Genomic DNA, 21,230 nt, shown 5'->3' with positions numbered 1-21,230 from the left:
AGAGCTGGATGCCCAACGGAACCACCCAGGTACCCCGTAGAAAGTTTTTAAAAACGGGATGAAAAAGAAAAATAAAGGGGTGCCTGGCTAGCTCAGTCAGTACAGCAAGTGACTTTTGGTCTCAGGATTTTGAGTTCGAGCCCCACATTGGGTGTAGAGATTACTTAAAAATAAAATATTAAAAAACAAAGAAAAAAAAGAAAAAAATGAAACTATATATTTAATGAACAAATATACAGAATTTACCAATTAGAGGTTACTTCTGTTTGGCGATCCTGCAAGTATATTTCACTATTGTTGATATTCTTTTATTTATAAAATTCTCAGTTGGTTACATTTGAATTACGTGGTTTTGGGGAAACAGGAAGAAAAAAGGGAAAGGCAAAGGCAGAAATCAGAGACAGAGATAATAAGAGATGAAGACAGAAAAAGAGAGAATAGGCTTTCAATATGTAATTTATTCTGTGAGGTACAACTTAAAGTATGACAAAACTAGCATTCCGTTTTGTCAAAAGCACAAATGCATGGAAATTCTTCAAAAATTAATAGGAACTAGATAATTTGAAAAATTTAGAAATTTGTCTCAAAAGCTAGTAACTCAATCTAATCTACAATACCTTCCAAATAACAGTGTGCCACGTTGAGTGCTGTAATAAAGTTCCATGTGCACCAATTGTTGAAAACAGAGTTTGTCCTGCACTCTTCCTCACAGCAGGACGGGGGTCCACACAGAGTTCACCCAATTTTGCATAAAGACACAACCACAAGCAATCAAAAGGTGGTGCAGGATGGAAAGGCCGATTTAAAACAACTCCTTTCTCTTCTGCCTGCTTTTGCTGTGCTGCCTCTTCTTTATTTAATTCTTTTTCAATAGTTTCTCCTCTTTGGAAAAAATAATCTGAAATATTCCACTAAAAAGCAAAGTAGAGAAATGCCATTTCACTCACAGATTTTATTTTAAACACATAAATACGCAACACATGGTTGCTTTACCTTTCAGAATAAAACTTTTAATAGCCACTTCAGTAATTTCTTTTCTAGTAGAACAGATTTGAAAACATCTCTGTCACATGTCTCCATCTGATTTCAGGAGAATTTGGGGAAACAATCATGTGCTAACATGAATATTTTCAAACATTTTTATTATGAAACATTTCAAGAACATACAGAAAAACAGGGAAAATGGTATCAATATATTGATACACAGAAAGCCAATTGTTAACATTCTGTGGTATTTACTTTGTGCCTAAATTTTATAATTCCCACTAGATAAAGGCTTTAAAAAAATAACCATGATACCATTATGACACCACAAAAATTATTAACAATTCCTTAATATCAATTAATGATATTTTATAATTTCATAATAATAATTACTATATCCAAATATATCTTATGACTTCATTCTCAACCACAGTATGTGGTGTATGAATTAATGAGAATTATGCCAATTATAAAAATGTAGAGAATCCTATGAACATAAATATAAAGGAGGTGACACCTAGCAGTAATTTAATCAACACTGAATTAACTACTCTTTGGGAACAATTCTATACACGTGCTTATTTTCTTTCCTATAATTACATTTTTAATAGTTATCCAGCTTGTAAGGGATATTTAAGTTTGACTTCAAAAACTTCTGGCTTATAATAAACATTTAAGAGTCTAAATAATTGCCTTTAAATACATTCATATCGGGAACAGCTTTCTATTTGTTTACTTATGTAATATTAATAATATCCTAACTTAGATTTTACTTCTTTCTACATTCAAAATGACTAAAATGAGGATCAAGACGTCAATAATTAAACAATTAACAAGAGGCACACAGAATTAAAATGCAAGTATATCTGTTTCCATAGTAAAAGCTCTTCCATTAACATATGCCTTCTAATAGCTAATAAAGCAGTGCTGACAAACTATAGGACTGTGTATATAGCAAAGCCCTGTGTATACAGTAAAGCCTTTTACTGGAGCTTTATTTACTAAATAAGTAATATATGGAAATGTTGCTACTGAAACAATATTAAAAATCCGTTATCTTTACACTAGCATCAACTGAATACTTCCCTTGTATGTACTACTACTTGTTTACTAAATCCTCTCATGACAAACCTTTTAAAGCTAAATTTCAGCTCAATATATCAAAATTATTCCAAATATTCTGCTATTAATGAAGTAATTCTTAAAGTATGTCATTTAACCCTTCATGCAAAATAGAAGTTTAGTACTTAAAAGTCATTTAAACAACCCCTCTAAAGCCAAAAGCCTATTCTCCTAGCATTCACTCTCAACAGCATAACAGTGATTTCTAAATCATATGATCACAAGAAAGACAATAATACTTACCAATAAACCTATTGAAGTCAAACTAATATTAAGTTCTTGGTTATGAAGTCCAAAGCTACCTGCAACATCTACAACGATCTGCAGGCACGTACAAGGCATTGTTGGTAGAAAATCTGTCACGACCAACTGAAGACACTGGAATGCAGTTCGTATCAAGGATTCTCTGAAAAAAATTATACTCATGCACTTAAAAGAAATGTAAGTAAAAAGACACACCTTACAATAATTTTAACCAAGTTAAATTGTATTTTAAAAATTGAACAAGAAAATCTTCCCTAATACAGGTCATACAGTATTTCAATATTTACATAAATGTAAAAGATAAAGACATACTTGAACAAATTAAGAAAGAAAGAAAGAATTTTGTATCAACTAGTCAAACAAAACAGACAATAATGAGAAAAGGAAATTGGCTACAGCTACTTTCTCATCACCACCGTATCCCCAATATCTAGCATGGTGCCTAGCACATGCAAATACACACAATTTACTCACTGAATGAAAATTAGTTCCTCATTCTTTTATATCTATATCTTATTTAAAATTCTACATCTAGTCTGTAAAAGAAAAGAGTAAATTTTGAATTTCAAATGAAGAGAATAAGAAGTAACTGATTTTAGAGAGAAATTCCAGTGGTGAAATAATAATGAAAGTGAATTATAATAGCTAACGCTTATTTTTTCTTAAAGATTTTATTTATTTATTTTAGAGAGAGAGAAAAAGAGAGAGAGAGAGAGCACACAAGCAAGGGGAGGGAGGACAAGCAGATTCCATGCTGATGCAGGGCTTGATCTCACGGCCCCGAGACCACAACCAAAACCAAAGCGGAAATCAAGAGTCAGATGCCCAACTGACCAAGCCACCCAGGCGCCCCAATTGCTAAAACTTATTGAATGTTTGCTATGTAATGCACTGCCTAAGTGTTTTACATGTACTAACTAATTTCATCCTACAACGATGCCCTATTTTATAACTGCATTGTAGACTGGGAGAAGAAACTTAAGCTTGATTTAAGCTATGGCTGATCTCTTTCCACTTTAATCATCTCAGTACTTTGTAGTATTTAAGAAAATTTATTACCACAAATAAATAAGAAAAAATAATTTTCCATAATAGTCCCAAGCATCTCAATCATATAAAATTCCTCAACTAGTCATCATACCAGATAGTATGAGTTCTGCTGCAGAATGAGACAAATAGATGCAAACATCTGATAGACCTCTCCACTGCAATGTTCTACCTTAAGTTAAATAAGTCTATTTTGCTCTTCCTTCAGTATTTACTTAGTTAATAATACCACCATTCATTAAAGCTGCCTAAGTTAGAAATCTGGAAGTCATTCCTTATTCTATTTCCTTTATCACCCTTCACTCCCATAATCAATCTGCTAAGTAGCTCAAATCCATCACTCTTCCTCCGTATTTCTAGAGAACACTGCAGGTTCTCTCATTTCCCATCCACCCCTACACCGTGCTGTCACAGTGATATATCTCAAATGCACATCAGATCACACTGTTCCTCTGCTTAAAACTCCTAAAATGCCTCTCAAATGTATTGAAGACAAATCCAAATAGTTTATAAGGTCCTTCATAATTTTGACTCTGCCCTCCTCCAGGGACACAGGCCCCTACCACTGGAATCCTATCCTTCTGCGGCCTAACAGACTATTCTCATTAGGATTCTACTTACAGAGCTTGTTCCTTTTCCCTAAGATTCTACTTTTAGAGCAAGAGCTATTTATCTGTGTAATCAGAGTAACTAGCAAGCATAGTACTTAGAATATACTGGCACAAAATAAATGAACAATATGTTGCTGGAGTGGTGGGGGGTGGGAGGGATGGGGTGGCTGGGTGATAGACATTGGGGAGGGTATGTGCTGGTGAGCGCTGTGAATTGTGTAAGACTGATGAATCACAGACCTGTACCTCTGAAACAAATAATTCATTATATGTTAAAAAAAGAAGAAGAAGATAGTAGGAAGGGAAAAATGAAGGGGAGGAAATCGGAGGGGGAGACGAACGAACCACGAGAGACTATGGACTCTAAGAAACAAACTGAGGGTTCTAGAGGGGAGGGGGGTGGGGGGATGGGCTGGCCTAGTGATGGGTATTAAAGAGGGCATGTACTGAATGGAGCACTGGGTGTTATATGCAAACAATGAATCATGGAACACTACATCAAAAACTAATGATGTAATGTATGGTGATTAACATAACGTAATAAAATAAAATTTTTAAAAAAAAGTCCCTTAAAAGCAATTTCTTAGATTTCCCAATATATGCAGAGAAGTCAAGTCCTAAGTGTTAATTCACATCTTACCAATGCTAATTTTATAATACAAAACCCAATCTTTGGATGTGTTACAAAATTTGTTAGCTTGCTGCATTTACCCTATAAACCTTATATTCTTGTAAAAATGTCAAATGTCAAGTAAACAGCAATTTTTCTATCCTTCCAAAACAAAGGTGAGCCCTGATAATTCACTATAGTCACTGGGGGTAGGATTAAGAAAAACAATTCTAGATCTAAGCCAGGAAGGGCATACATAAAAAATTACCACTTCTGCAAGATTTTAGGACCAACCTCTTCATTACTTTTTGGATGTTAATTTTAAACACTTACCCTTGATCATTTCTGATTGCTCCCATGACTCCAAGCACTAATGGCCATCCAGGTCCAAGACTGTCTCCCTGACTCTGAAGAATCTGCAGCACACATTCTAATTGCTTGAGTCGGATATCTGGATGGTTAATACTGGACATCTCCTTTAATGGGTTCAATAAAAGCAATTGCAGCCTCTGAAAAGAGGGCAGGAAACTAATTAGGAAGAGAGGCTCAAAAAGACAGGAAGGATTTAGAGCTGTTTTTTTTTTAAATTTTATTTTATTTTATTATGTTATGTACAGCTGCTTTTTAAATTTACATTCACCTCCATTCAGACCATAATAGTAACTAGAAACTTTTCTACTAAAACAAACACTGAATATGATTCTCTGTTATCACCAGAGGTTTATTTTGTCCTCTTTTATTAAAATAAGAGAAAATAAAAACCAATCCTCAACATGTTAGATTTTGGATTAAATGGAGAGTGATCCTGTATTAAAAGACACTAATTAAAGACCCCAAACAAAAAATAATTAAAAAAAATTTTTTTTAAAAAAAAGACACTAATTAAAGACCCATATGAAATGAATCTCACTAAAGGAAATATATCTATTTATACCTAGCTATATTTGGAAAGAGGAAAATAATCTCCAATTTCTAAAATCACCTTTCATTTACTCTGTTAACGTATATCACATGGATTTAAATTTAAAATTCTTAATACTCCTAAAAATTAAGTATGGTAGACATTAACAAAGATGGCATAAAACTACTGGAATCCATTAGAGTAAAAAAAAAAAAAAAGTACTCTGTTCTGGTCCTTTCAGTACCTGAAAGCACTTGCTTCATTTTTAACTTTTTTCTCTTCAAGGACTCACTTATTTGGTTCACTGACTGAAAAAAACATTTAAGCTCTCACTATGTGCCAGGTATTAAGCTGAATGTTAAGGACATGGATCAGGGTTTTCTTTTCAAAAAACTTAAACTATAATAGGAAAAGGTATGAAATCACTAAAATGTAAGCTCTATAAGAACATACATCTTTTGTTTCGTTTACCATTCTATGCCAAGAGCTAATACACTAGTGGCACATCGTACGTACTCAATAAGTAATATAATTACAATACAGTAAGATAATGAAGTCAAGGAAATGCCTATTAAAAACCTCATTCCTACTCAATCTTCAAACAATAGAACTTTGGTGGACTTTTAAAAAAACTGTATAAGATACAGGTGAATGATTACAGAAGTCAGGACAAAGGGCTGAAAAACTCTGGAAGAATAAAATAACTTTTAAAAGTATTTAAAAATAAAAATCTATTTTATTGTACTTGTCTCTTCGAGTACTTGTTTTCTCCCCATGTAAGGATAATTAGAGAAAAAATTAGAGACAGTTAAGGATCAAAGCAAGGAGGCTAATAAAGTAGGATGTCAAAATAAAGCTTCAGCAATGCATGAACAGGGAAACTTCCACACTGGGAGACCAGTTCTAGGTAATTTAGTAGCTTTAATTCCATGTCATTCACAAGAAAGTTGCTATAATTTTTAATAAAGATAATCCTAAAAATCCAGACATATCAACCTTCTGTAAGATATCCATGGCCTATATATAAAATAGAATATTAAGCAACAAAACCCATTCTTGGAATGTCATCCAGTTGATAAATTAAGAAAAAATTACATATGGGAGATGATGATTTTATATTAAGAATTATTTTTAAAAAACAAGAAAATTTTTTAACCTGGTTTTGTGAAAGTGGAGGATCATGGTTAAATGTTAATCCTGCTTTAATAAGTGAAGTTAAAGCTTCTGCTCCCCATTCTCTCATTCGAGAGTTTGGATGCTGGCAGACCTGAAGACAAAACATCAAACAAAAATTAAATATTTAACTTGTACACTTAAACTATGTATCACACATCAATTTGAGAAAAGAAAAATTAAAACATTACATTTTCTGTTCTTTCACACTTTAAGATTTTATTTATTTATTTATTTGAGAGAGAGAGAGAAAGAGAGAGCCCAAGCAGTGGGAGGGGGAGAGGGAGAGGGAGAAGCAGGCTTCCCGCTGAGCAGGGAGCCCAATGCAGGGGCTCGATCCCAGGACTCTGAGATCATGACCTGAGTCAAAGGCAGACATTTAACCAACTGAGCCACCCAGGCACCCCTGTTCTTTCACATTTTAAAAATTATACCAAATGTTCATCAATAAGGACTGAATGAAAAATTATATATCTAAAATATAAGTTAGCTTACCTTCTGTATAAGGGGCAAGGGAAGCAATAGAGAGACAGAAGATAAAAGATGAAACTAAACACGTCACAGAAAAAAAAGGATGTCATAAAAGTAAATTGTGTCATCAGAGTAAACAAAAGAAGCAAGCTGACACTAAGGTTCCTAATTAGGCCTACCCTCATAATCAAATACTATGCTAAAATCTTAAAAACTTATTTTTGTGCCATTTGGTGAGAAGGTCCATGATAAAGAAATCTATCCTTTAATAATTCATAAAAGTAATCCCAATAAAATAGAAAAAAAATAAAGAAAAGGTCAAGCACATTTGTTTTTCTTATTAAGAATAATACCTTTCCTAGCTTACTCAACTAATACAAAATGATCTTGGCAACCTAAACCTAAAGCACACATGAAGACATGTGTGTCTGACAGAAGCAGCTGTTACTGAGAAGTAGCTAATTATTAACAAACATTTCAACTTGGACACAAGAGTATACAAATTCAGATGAAATTCCCTGTGTACTATCTATAATTGGTGATACCAAACAAGCTTTTCCCTTTGCAGAAGAACTATCTCATCACAGGAAAGGCTGTAAAGACACAGTGTTTACTACTAACTCTCAGCCCTTGAAGTTTCAGAACTAGCTGAAACTGAGGTGGATCAAGAGACTCTACTAACAAAAGAAAGAGGTCCCAAGCTAACAGTTAAAGGAGCTTTCAGAGATTGCACTGATGTAGCACCCATTTTCAGCCAAAAAAAAAAAAAACAAAACACCTATTCCTTCACCAAAGCAATTATTATAAAACTTTAGTCTTTGGTAAATTATACAGAAATAAGTACCAGGAAAAAAATGGTAATGCTGGTTTTTCATATGGTTATCCAGAATCATTAGTTCAATGTTTATGTCTTCATTCTTAACAAAAAGTAAACACAGTATTTAAGAGAAAAAGTTACCTCAAGTAGATGGCCAGTTAGAGGTCTCCAAAGAATTTCTATTCGGTGCATGTTAACTAGACCTGTTTCTAACAATTTGGCAACAGCAAAAAGAGATGGTTCCTAAAGAGAAAATATATTGCATTTTGCTATTATAAGAATTTTTAGTACCTCAAATGTAAATAAAACTGACAATACTCTGAAAAGCATGACTATAATTAATATCTAATTAGCATAAAGTTAGCAATAATTATAACAGAACCTCAGTTATCATGAGACAAGCCTTCCTGCCCACCCCCAAGTATCCAGAATAGCTTCTAATTGGAAAATTTGGTTAGGAAGAGAACGCCTTCATGAGGAAAAAGTAAAAACTTCAAAAGTTATTTCAGACACATAGAATGGCTAGTCTTCTGACCAGAAGGAAAGGTGCATTCTGCCATAGACTTAAACTGTGTCCCCCTAAAATTTCTATGTTGAAGCCCTAACCCCCAAATTGATGATATCTGGAGATAAGGCCTATAGAGGGTAATTAAGGTTAAATGCGGTCTTAAGGGTGAAACTCTGGTAAGATAGTATTAACGCCTTAAAAGAAGAGACACCAGAGAACTTGCTAGTGCACTCTTGAGCACTCCTCCCGCACCACATGAGGACACAGTGAGAAGGCAGCTATCTTTCAAGCCAGGAAGAGAGCCTTCACTAGAACCACCATGCTGGCATCTAGATCTCAGACTTGCAGCTTCCAGAATTATGAGAAAATACATTTCTGTAGTTTAAGCCACCCAGTCTGTGATAATTTATTATGGCAGCCCAGAATGACTAATATATATTCTTATGAGCGTAATCTTCAAATGTTCAGGTTTTATGTGTGAATGTCAGGAAGTATGAATAAAGCAGAAAGAAGACAGCAGAGAGCAGGGGAAAGAAGTATGAAGTCAGGAATATGGCAGATATCAGAGCTGTCAGTTTATACACTAACAAAAAAGTAGCAGAAATAGAAGACAAACCCCTCTCCTCAGTTGCTGGCATTTCACCAATCAGAAAGGGAACTAGTATTGTTTTGAGACAAATATGGTCAGACTGATCCTTTCTGCTTGTGCTAATGTTGTGGGCACCTTAAAAATTTCTGTGGTAGAAAACTGTATCATTGTAGAAACAGCATGACACCTGTGAACTGCCTGTAACTGCTTAGGATTTCATTTCAACTCTACCACTTAATAGCTATGTAATACTGAGTAAGTTACTACTTCCACTAAATTTTTTTAATCTATGAAATGGAGATAATAATATACAGAAACAATCATATGTTAGAAAGTATCTGGCACACAGTAAGTCCTCATAAATGTTGCCTAGTATTACTTCCTCCTCCTCCTTCTGCGTATTGTAACCAAAATGTACACAGGAATCATGTGGCATTTAAAAGAATGTACAGATGTCCATATCTCATAACCAAAGATTCTTATTCAGGAAGCCTAGAATGTGGTCCTAGCATTTGTATTTTTTTAAAAACTCAACAGCAGACTTTTTTTTTTAAGATTTTATTTATTTATCTGAACGAGTGAGCAAGCAAGACAGAGAGCACACAAGCAGGGGCAGAGGGAGAGGGAGAAGCAGACTCCCCTGCTGAGCAGAGAGCCAAATGCGGGACTCAATCCAAGGATCCCAGGATCATGATCTGAGCCAAAGGCAGATGCGTAATAGAAAAAACTCTACAGCAGACTTTGATGCACACAAAAGTTAGAGCCACCAGTGACGTGGTTAAGAATAAAGCTCTAGAATGATACATATGTGGGTTCAAATACAAGCTCTAACATTTACCAAATAGGTGATCCCAGGGAGATTAGTTAAGTTCTCTGTTTTCATATTTTACCTGTAAAAAAGAGGATACTACCACCAAACCTCACTGATTTGTTTCACATGATTAAAAAAAATAATGTAAGTGCCTGACATACAGTAAACTATGAACAACAGTTGTTTTTTTTTTATTTTTGTCACTGTTATACTGAGCTTGGTATATGCAAATATCATCAACCCCACCTTCTTGTAGGGAAAAATTTGCAAACTTTACCATAAGCTACTTCCTCAACACATTAGCACAAATTCCTGAAATGAGGACCAAAAATGAGATAACTGGTCACTTTAAAGCTACAATAAAGGACATTGATATACACCTTTAATCCCTATTCTAGGGATATATATATCACACTGATAAAAGTATTTTTAAGCAATGAAGAAAATTATACAAGTTTCTATTTATTTCAACATCTGCATATTTTATATTTTTTATAGAAAGCACAACTAAAAAATAAACTGTTTTATGCCTCCATTTAAAAATTTTTTATACTTGAATACTTATAAACTTTTATTTCTGTTTCTCATTTACCACTTCACTTTACAAAATTAAATTCTATAATAGAAAAATGAGAACCCATTCTCAGGAACACAATCTCCATTCCAATGCATCCATGTTCTCAACAACTGTTCCCTCTAAAGCCTCCCTGAAATATCACATCTGCTCCTACCACTCTCTTGAAATTGTATTCTTCCAGGTTAACAATAAACTAATAATAATCAAATTTCCCATTTCTTCTCAATTCTCATTCTTCTTGACTTCTTATAACATTTTTCTCCTTTAATTTTCACAAAACTGCCCTTTTCTATCTAAATTATACCATTCCTTCAATATCCAACTCCAATCACAAACGAATTCATCTTGATTAATCTTAATTCCTTTAGGAGAAACATACACTAAAAACATCTTCCATAACAAGACACTAAGGATTCAGAAAATAAGTCTCACATCACTTAATATCTATAACTTTATTTAAACTCTTAGACCACTTTAACTACCACTGAACCATGAGCTATTTGAAAGTAAAAATCTTATATTTCCTTTGTATTTCCTAGCAGAGTATCAGTACATAGTAAATATACTGTGGTTACTGAGTGAATACATAAATTCTCAAGATACTACCATAGAAACTTGCTCAGATTTAATTAAGATACTCTATTAAAAATATATTTGTGTGTTAAGAGTTAAAGATGTAGGACTACTAAAGATATCAAGAAATTGATTACTTCACTATATTTTGTATTACTCTTGCCTTAATTTGGAGTAAACTATAATACATATTTTCAAACACTTGCTTGTTTATGTAATTCTCTAGCTATGTACTATAATATACAAAACTTCTCCTTAATAAAACCCTATTAGTTAATCGTTAAATCAGTGTTACAGATGACAAGCCACAGTATAAAGAAATATAATTTAGGTCTAGGCAGAAACAACATAATTTTGGATTCTTACAGGTACATGTTAAATAAGTTATAAAGCTGCATTCTCTGCTTTTTAATCATGTTCTGGGTATCTTCACTTATTTGTAAATGGTGACTTTATACTTATTTTAAAACACTGTATTTTAAATAATTTCTAAAATATAAATAAATCCATATATTCCTGTGCTTTCCAATATAATGGAAATGATATTTTGAGCACAGAAAGAAATGTTCTTGAATGTCAATATTCAAAAGTACTGTTCTATTCATTTAGTCAATGAGCAAAGCAAAAATTTAATTTTCAAGGTAGGGAGAATCATTACCTTTAGAAAGAAATGATTAGCTCCTTATTTTCCATCCCAACGAAGGCAAGAGAAACTGAGACATATATATATTGCTTGATTTAAATCTTATATTGCCCCAATCATATTACAAATATTATTGTGACATTTTATGGAACTCATTTATAAATGTGGTATTGCCTTTATTCTTTATCAAAATGTTTCTTAAAATACTCAGTACCCAAGAGAAATAGACACAGTTTAAAATTATAATACATATTAGACATATCACAAACTACATCATGTCCTCTTCACTCCCCCCTTCAACAAATAACAACCCTAACTCAACAGAATTGAGAGAGCCTGCAAGGTAAGCATTAGTCTCACTACTAAAATACTAAGATCATAATGAGTGTACATCTTATTTAACTCAATAATGTACCATATTTAAAACAGAAAGAATATCACACCTTATTATTTCCATAGGCCATATCCATTGCTTCTAGGGATAAGGAGCAAAGTGCATTTATTAAATGGTGCAATGATACGTCATCAAGATACCTATAATGAAAATGAAGAAATAAAACATTCTGATCTAAAATATACACTAATAATATTTCTATCAATTTTAAAAACTGATTCTTACTGTGAGCTTTCAAACAATCTTGAAAGTATATTGGAAATCACTGGTAAATCTGTCATCACTGCTGTTGTCAGAACCTAAGAGAAGAATACAATTAAATGTAACATAAGAACATTTCAGGAGGCACAAATTGAGTAAACTAACTAGAGCTTACTGTACTGGGTCCTTCTACAGCTCTCCCAGGTTTCAAGGCACCACCACTACTAGGCTTCAATCCCAGAATCCATACAAGATGCTATAAAATTAAAGGAAAAAAATAAAGAAATTTATAAAATTATAAAAATTCTAATAACTAAAATTAAAATCAGAAATAGGTTTCCAATAACTAAATTTAAGTTAGTAATTACTATTCATATACAATGCTTCTTATACCAAGCATAGGAGGTAGAACTTAAGCCATTAAGAGAAGCATTCCATCACTTTGTACAATACAAGCCACCTCTTTTTTCCTTTCTAACTCTTCCTTCTTCCAACTTACTGCCTATTCTTTAGGACTGCCCAAAGCACCAACAGGCATTGCTTAATTTAACTGCTAGCACTTAGCTATAAAAACAACACTGACCTCTGACCCAGAGCCTACAACATACCTGTAGAGTTGCCAAGACAAGTTGCCATGATGTTCCAAGCACAGCTCCATGGCAGTGTGCCAAGTTAAGTAAAGTCCTCATACACTGGATATTTTTGGAAGTGAGCTATATATATATTTTTAAAAAGATATATTTGTAAGAACTGTTATACATTCTTGTAAAGCAGCATTATCATATTCAAATATTTTTTGAAATAAAAAAACAAAAATATTAAGAAAATGGTTTTGGATGGTTTTGTACAGAACAAAATAATTTGCTTAAAAGTTGTGTTATCATATATATATTAGAACGTCTCATAAGAGACTCCAGATGGGGAAGGTTAAGTAAAGAGTTTTAACAAATAATATAAAAGCTTACAGATTTTACTTTATTTGAAAACAAAAGCGTTGAAAGAGGTATCATGTCATACTGGTTTACATTATGATTTTGAAAATCAACCTGTAAACAAATATTAAAACTGCATAAAGGACAGTTTGACATTGACCTGGAGTCACACTGGCTGAGTTCATGTCATGGAACTACCATAACCTTAGTCAAATTAACCTCTCTACCAATCATTTCATTTCTTTAGAATGTAAACAGCTGAGGGCATTAAATCAGATAAGATAAAATTCAATAAATCTTAGCTGCCATCATCATCATTATCATCATCATGGAGAATATATTTCTTTTAATTTGGTCCTTACTACTATTCACTGGAAAATAATGTTTTAAGAATACCACAAGAAGAAATGGCAGATCATGGTTTACACCTTCCTTTTTTTCTGATTCCTCCGAATTAGCATTTTGTAGAAATCAAATGTCCCAGAGTTGTTCCATATTAAAAGGAAACCATGTAAACTATTTTTATCCTAATTACATTATTTCAGAATATACCTGTAAGATATACATTATAGCCATGATCGCTGGTTGGAGCTAATCTTCTGTGATAGTTACTATTACAAAGATGACTGAAATAAATTACTTTTCCGGGGAAAAAAAAAAGTTGTGTTATCATAACTGCTTATGATAATGTCAACTGCTAATGTCTTCTAAAGGTATCAATCGTCCAGGTAAAAAAGAGTAAATAACTATAGTGATAAAATTTGGCAAACATAAAAACAAAGGTACAAAAGTTGGCAACAAAATAAGATGTAGTTTGTGATATGTCTAATATTTTAGGAGGTTGGCAACAAAAATAAGAAAAGTACTTTACCATTACTGTCCCTTGAGGCTGGACTGCCAGAGGTTGACCCACTGCCACAACTTGCTGGTGAGATTCACTTGATGGACTTATCATCATAACACTTTGGCCCTGAATGGAATATGCTAGAACACAAAGGAAAGCTTAAATAATTAAGATTTACTTCTCACACTGCATTCAAAGTAATGTTAATTCTTTTTAAAAAATATTTTATTTGACAGAGAGAGACACAGTGAGAGAGGGAACACAAGTAGGGGGAGTGGGACAGGGAGACGCAGGCTTCCCGCAGAGCAGGGAGCCCAATGCGGGGCCCAATCCCAGAACCCTGGGATCATGACCTGAACCGAAGGCAGACGCTTAACAACTGAGCCACCCAGGGGCCCCAGTAATGTTATATTTTATTTTATTTTTTTTATTCATTTGAGAGAGAGAGTGCACACAAGCGGGGGTGGGGAGAGACAGAGGGGGAGGGAGAGGGAGAAGCAGACTCCCCACTGAGCAGGGAGCCCAATGCAGGGCTCGATCCCAGGACCTGAGCTGAAGGCAGGCGTTAACCGTCTGAGCCACCCAGGCGCCCCAGTAATGTTGTATTTTAAAACATTAATTTGATTAAACTAAGTTCAACTATGATACTTATGTAGTTACCTATTATCTATATGCAAACATTTTTAAAACTCAGGAGGTATAAAAACCAAGATAAGTTAAATAAATTTCAAGTAATTTTCTATATAACTTTTTAAAAATTATAAAACTTTGGCAGACTTCTTCACAAGCAAAACAGAATTAGGATACATTAAGTATTTTAACATTCATTCCCAATAAACTTTTCTAGTTAAAGTTAGAGGCCAATTTTCACGTTTTCACTTTGAAAACTAAGTATCATATTGAAACAAATTTATATTACATGTAACAAACGAGTGTTTTCAAAGTATTCAGCGAGAAAAAAAATTGAAAGGTTAATCTAAGTGGTTGCAAGCATTATCGTTCTACTAGTTCTGTTAAAAAATAAATAAAAACGACCATTTCAACAGTATGATAGTTTACAAAAAACTTCCAGATTTTCTTCTATCTTCAAAATTATTGTTTAAAATTGGTATTATTTTCCCCGCACCCCCATTGTTTTAAAGAGAGAGAAATAATTGAAGCTCCAGGTCATTAACTTCTCAATGAGGTCAGAGTCAGTGAGTGAAACAGAGAGGCTTGAACTCAGAATTTCTATAATCTTTTCTCTACACCATGTCATTCCACTAGATGAAAAAAACTGTGAATAAACTAAAGTCTTACATTTGTTGGAAAGTGTGGCTGCAGTGGTGGTATTCAGTACAGTAAGAGCATAATGGGGAGGCAGGGAACCTTTGCATATTGCAGTTATAAAGGCGTCTCTTGAAGTTACAAGGCCCAGTCTTCCACAAAGAGCAGCCATAGTCAATTCAGCTTTTAAAATATTCTCAGTGGCAGCTTCATCTGTGCTGAAAAGAGAAAGTATTTTATTTAACATGATTAATTTATGTTTAATTATACTGCAAACATGACATGGAATTAGGTATTCAGTGAAGTTGTAAGAAAATCTATACAAAAATATTATCAAAATCAATATACTTAGAAGGAATTTTAACTAATCAACATAATACCTGAAAATCTGAACTGGGTAAAAGCAATATATAATACATATATTCATTATTGAAGAAAATGGTCACACACTCAAAAGAACCTAAAATATCAAGCATTTTTTTTTAAAGATTTTTATTTATTTATTTGAGAGAGAAAGAGAATTTATTTATTTGAGAGAGAGAGAAGCAGACTCCCTGCTGAGCAGGAAGCCCAATGCGGAGCTTGATCCCAGGACCTAGAGATCATGACCTGAGCCAAAGGCAGACGTTTAACTGACTGAGCCACCCAGGTGCCCCAAAATATCAAGCATTTTAAAATCAGTAAATCCTGTCATTATGGAAAATAAATCAAAGGAATTGATAATTATCATCACTGTAAAAGTAGTAGAAAGGCTTGAAGTGAAAAAGGCATTCTGTAATTTTAGGATTATATTTTCCATTAAAACATCATGACAACTATTCTGGTAGGGAGCAGGGCAAGAATAGGACGAAGGAGAGGGAGGTGGCAAAAAAAGAATAATGTTCAACACATATTAAAAAATAATTTTAGGACCAATTTAAGTAACTATTTTAATGTTTGTTTCTTATTAACTGCCACATGCAATAAAAAAATTATAAAGACTTAATACCTGGCATCAAGGAGGAGTGAGAGAGCAGCAAGTAAACCACACCAGCAGGCATTCACCATTTCTTCCCAAACAGCTCTACTAACTTAAAGGATAAAAACATACAATACTTCATGATCATTATAGATAGCATAGTATTTGACAACACATCATTCTAAAACCTCCCTAGTCATTTGATAATACATTACATATTCTATCAACTCAATTATTAAATACTAAAGCTCTAATAGTTAAAATACATTTGAAAAAATGAAAACTTAAAAACCACACCAGTTTCAGAATTCAGTTACGTCTTTAAACTAAGTTGTTTTAAAATATCAATGGTGGGATCGTTCAGGTGTGTGTGTGTGTGTGTGTGTGTGTGTGTGTGTGTGTGTGTGTGTGTGTGTGTGTGTGAGATACCGGTTCCTATTCCGTTCCCCTTCGTGTGTGTGTGTTTGTGTGTGTAATAACGGTTCCTATTCCGTTCCCCTTCGTGTGTGTGTGTTTGTGTGTGTGTAATACCGGTCCCTATTCCGTTCCCCTTCGTGTGTGTGTGTGTGTGTGTAATACCGGTTCCTATTCCGTTCCTCTTCGTGTGTGTGTGTGTGTGTGTGTGTGTGTGTGTGTGTAATACCGGTTCCTATTCCGTTCCCCTTCGTGTGTGTGTGTGTGTGTAATACCGGTTCCTATTCCCTTCCCCTTCGTGTGTGTGTGTGTGTGTGTGTGTGTGTGTGTGTGTGTGTGTGTGTGTAATACCGGTTCCTATTCCCTTCCCCTTCATTGAGCCAAACTTGGCAGTGTAACAAGCTGTTCAGCCAGGAGATTGATTTCTATACACTGGGAATCGAGCAAATGAGTAAATCCACTGAATAAACTGGGACCAAGTTTCTCACTTTCGGAGAAGGTAGTTGAAAACATGCAAAGTTAAAAATAAGCCTTGTGGTATTAAACCAGAACTGGAGAAATCTCATTTAGACATTTTTAGACAAACATTTTTAAAATGTAAAGAGGTGTGTGTGTGTGTGTGTATTTCCTTTTCAAGTAGTAAGAAGCACACAAGTGCCCATGTGCTAGTTTCTAAATACTAAACTAAAAGGAGTGAGGGCTCCTTAGAAAAATAACTGATTCCTGGGCTTGGCAAGAAAGATCCAAGATGAGCTTGGAACATTGTGTTGTGTCAGACAGTGAGTAGTGCTCAGAAAATGATAAAAGGACACAGTGGCCAGTTTGAAAGGGGTCCCACTGGCCATATCAGGAACAATCTGAGAGTTAAACCAAATAACGATAATCATATTGTAACCTTTCAAATAAAATAGAAATCCAAGAATCCATACTAATATAAATGAGAAATTAAAAAAAATAAATGGGAGAGAAGGGAAAGCTCTCTTTTATAGTAGAGATCTCAAAGTATTTCTCCATAAAAAGTTCATAATTAATCTTACACTGAAGAAACCAGCCAGACACCGTATTAACCAAATGACAAAAGTTAACATTACCAATAATGAGACATCCTGATAATTGTATGCTCCTGCTATGTTGATAGACTATGTTTAACACAGCAATATTTTTATGGTAGCCCTAGCAAAAATGAGTAAATTGAATCTAATTATAAGGAAACAAAAGACAAACCTAAACTGACTAGCCTATACTCTTCAAAAATGTCAAGGTCATGTAAGACAAGAAAAAACTAAGGAAGTGTTCTAGATTAAAGGATAGTATAGCAACATAGAACTAAATTCAACATGTGATCCAACATAAAAGACATTATTGGGTCAACCGGCAAAATTTGAATGAGGTCTGGGATAAGATAATACTGGGTTGATGCTAAATTTATGATGGGATTGTACTGTAGTTATGTTAGGAAACTGTATTTTTCAGAAAACACTAAAGTATTAAGGGGTAGTGGAGCATTATGTTTGCAACTTATTCTCAAATAGTTCAGGAGAAAAGTATAGTGACATATATAAATAGAATGATAACACAAATAGGACAGTGTTAACAACTGGGAAATCAGGGTGAAGGATATATGGGAACTTGAGTATTTCTGCAAATTTTCTGTAAATTTCAAATTATTTCAAAATAAAAATTAAAAATACAGACATCAATATACCTATTTCCTTATCCATTTGGTCTGATGTTGACTGTAATTCTTGCTGTTCTGATGACTGTGTTGGTGAAGAAGCTGCTTCAGTGGTAGTCTGACATTCTGTTTCAACCTCTCCTAACTCTCCTTCAATCATACTAGTGATTCCACGTACTAGGTCAAGCAAACAATGGAATGCCACAGACATAGCATAACCTTCTGGTATAGTTGGGGGCTCAACTTTGTCCAACATCTCTAGGCTGAAATTAAGAAAAAACACTAATTAAAAGCCACGATAATGAAAATATATAAAAGTATTTGTAGTTCAGAGAAATGAAGAGCAACAGAATAGGAAAAGTCAATGGACATTACTGAGTTTGTTTCATTTGGAGAAGGGATCCTTTCTCAGTATTCTAAGAAACTGATTAGAAAAATTAAGACCTGACCACTGCCATAACTAATTATTTTAACAATTTACTTTTTGCCTCTCCCCCTAAATGTGCCAGTATTTTAATTGTTGGTATTAGAGAAATAAAGACTACATATAAAATAGAGTAAGACTAAATAGATTATAAAACTTCTCAAACTCTGACTTGGGTGCTTTCAAAATAAGGTACTATAAAATCAAATCAATCCTATAAACAGGAAGATATTTTCACACTGAGAAAGTATTACTGTGAGATATCTAGCTTAGCTATCACCTCAGACACAACCTGCCAACAGGGTAAGAATAATACTCAGAGCATTAATATGTCAAAGTTGAATTTTAGAGCAGTTTCTACCCCATAGTTAGAACAAAGCTTTCAAAAAGAAAGATAACAAATCTTTTGTCTTAAATCATGGCAAATAAGGAATTATGGTTTTAAATTCCTTAAAATTGAAATTCATCAAGATAATTCAATGGAAAAAAAAAAAACTGGTGGTACTGGAAAAACTGCATATTCACATATAAATGAATGATGGTGGATCTTTACCTTGTACCATATACAAAAATTAATTCAAAATTAACCAATGACCTAAATATAAGAGCTAAAACTAAAAACTCTTAGAACACACAGGCAAAAATCTTCATGACCTCACATTAGGTAATGATCTGTTAGACAGGATACCAAAAGCACAAGCAACAAAGGAAAAAATAGATAAAACTGAATTAGTCAATATTAAAAACTCTTGTGCTTCAAAGGCCACTATTAAGAAAATGAAAGACAACCCACAGAATAGAAAATTTTTGCAAATCATGTATCTGATAAGGGACTAAAGATCCAGAATATATAAGAACACTTACAACTAAATAATAAAAAGACAACCCAATTAAAAAGGAGCAAAGGATCTGAAAAGACATTTCTCCCGAGATGATATATAAATGGCCAATAAGCATGTGAATGAGATACTCAATGCCATTAGTATTTACAGAAATGCAAACTGAAATATGGTAAGATAACATTTAATGTCCACTAGGATGGCTATAATCAAAAGACTATAACAATAATCAAAAGACAGTAAAAGTACTGTTGAGGATGTGGAGAAATTTGAACCCCCAAACACTGTTGGTAGGAATATAAAATGGTACAGTCAGTTGGGAAAATAGTTTGGCAGTTCTTCAAAAAGTTAAACATAGAATAATACATGACTCAGCAATTCTACTCCTAGGTATGTATCCATGAGAAATGAAAACATATGTCTAAGCAAAAAGTTGTACACAAATGCTCATAGCAGTGTTATCTCTAAAAGCCAAAAAGTGGAAGCAATCCAAATACCCATCAATTGATGGAGAAACAAAATACAGTACATCCATAAATTAGAGTTATTATTCAGCCATAAAAAGAAATGAAGTACTGATACATCCTACAACACAGATGAACCTTCAAAACATGCTGAAAGAAGCCTGAAAAAGAGTATTTATTGAATGATTACATTTATATGAAATATCCAGAATAAGCACATCAGTAGAAATGCAAAATAGGTTAGTGATTGCTAGGGGGATGGGAAAGGGAGACTGGGGAATGACTGATAATGAGTATGGGTTTCTTTCTGGCTTGATGAAAAAGTCCTGGAGTTAAAGGTGATTATTGTTAGACAGCTTTTGAATACAGTAAAACCATAAAATGTATACTGTGAAAGGCTGAATTTTATGGTATGTGGATTACATCTCAAAAACAAAATTGAAATCACTAAAGATTACAGTAAGTTAATAAAAGAGATTTCCAACCTCAAATTCTAAAAGTTGCTGAATCATAATCAAGACTGGAGGTAGGTAATTTGTAAAGAAATGCAAAACTCAGAATAAACAGTAACAACACCTATAAATAGCTACCATTTGTTGTGTAATAACTCTTGGCCTGGGACTCTAAGGGATTTTTTGATGTATATTATCTTGTTTAACTCCTCACAAACCCCTAAAAGATACAGATGATGAAACTAAGGACTAAGGTGACACAGTTATCCATCAACAGTTCTTAACCCAAGTCTGACTCTAAAGCCTATCAATTTAACCCCTAGTATGTGCCAGCTCCGAGGATTTTAAAATTTAGGTAATCAATAAAGATATAGTTATATTACTGATCAAAAGAGATCTAAGCTCAAACAAGGAGGTAAAGTTTATGGGTTTAATCGTTGCCAAGTCAATGAGCCTTTCAGAGCCACACATTAAGCCTATGAGTGCTAAGCATTTTTTCAGATAAATCTCTATTCTCAAAGAACAAATGATCTACTGAGAAAATGCATCTAAAACAAAGAAAGTAATCCTAAATATTCCAAACTCTAATCCCCAAATTCTATGGTAAAGACCTTAAGTGCTAGAATAGGTAAGAGAAAAAGGTGATTTATGCTTATTTTTATTTAT

The 21,230-nt window shown here is 33.6% G+C and overlaps 1 protein-coding gene across 4 annotated transcripts in view; it reads right to left on the bottom strand.

Annotated features, from left to right (window-relative positions):
• MON2 (MON2 regulator of endosome-to-Golgi trafficking) overlaps window positions 1-21,230 on the bottom strand; it is a 102,637-nt gene that overhangs the window by 36,202 nt on the left and 45,205 nt on the right. For all 4 annotated transcript variants that reach the window (XM_036122872.2, XM_078076210.1, XM_078076211.1 and 1 more), the window contains 13 exons: window positions 18,416-18,648; window positions 16,327-16,408; window positions 15,372-15,556; window positions 14,100-14,212; window positions 12,905-13,009; window positions 12,472-12,552; window positions 12,321-12,394; window positions 12,145-12,235; window positions 8,142-8,243; window positions 6,696-6,806; window positions 4,972-5,147; window positions 2,350-2,512; window positions 618-911 (listed from right to left, as the gene is read on the bottom strand). In XM_036122872.2, the coding sequence (XP_035978765.1) occupies window positions 618-911; window positions 2,350-2,512; window positions 4,972-5,147; window positions 6,696-6,806; window positions 8,142-8,243; window positions 12,145-12,235; window positions 12,321-12,394; window positions 12,472-12,552; window positions 12,905-13,009; window positions 14,100-14,212; window positions 15,372-15,556; window positions 16,327-16,408; window positions 18,416-18,648 (1,810 nt within the window). The remainder of the gene's footprint in view (window positions 1-617; window positions 912-2,349; window positions 2,513-4,971; window positions 5,148-6,695; window positions 6,807-8,141; window positions 8,244-12,144; window positions 12,236-12,320; window positions 12,395-12,471; window positions 12,553-12,904; window positions 13,010-14,099; window positions 14,213-15,371; window positions 15,557-16,326; window positions 16,409-18,415; window positions 18,649-21,230) is intronic.

Source organism: Halichoerus grypus, chromosome 6 (genome assembly GCF_964656455.1).
Source record: "Halichoerus grypus chromosome 6, mHalGry1.hap1.1, whole genome shotgun sequence".
Taxonomy (NCBI): Eukaryota; Metazoa; Chordata; class Mammalia; order Carnivora; family Phocidae; genus Halichoerus; species Halichoerus grypus.
This window is presented reverse-complemented; position numbering and strand designations above follow the sequence as displayed.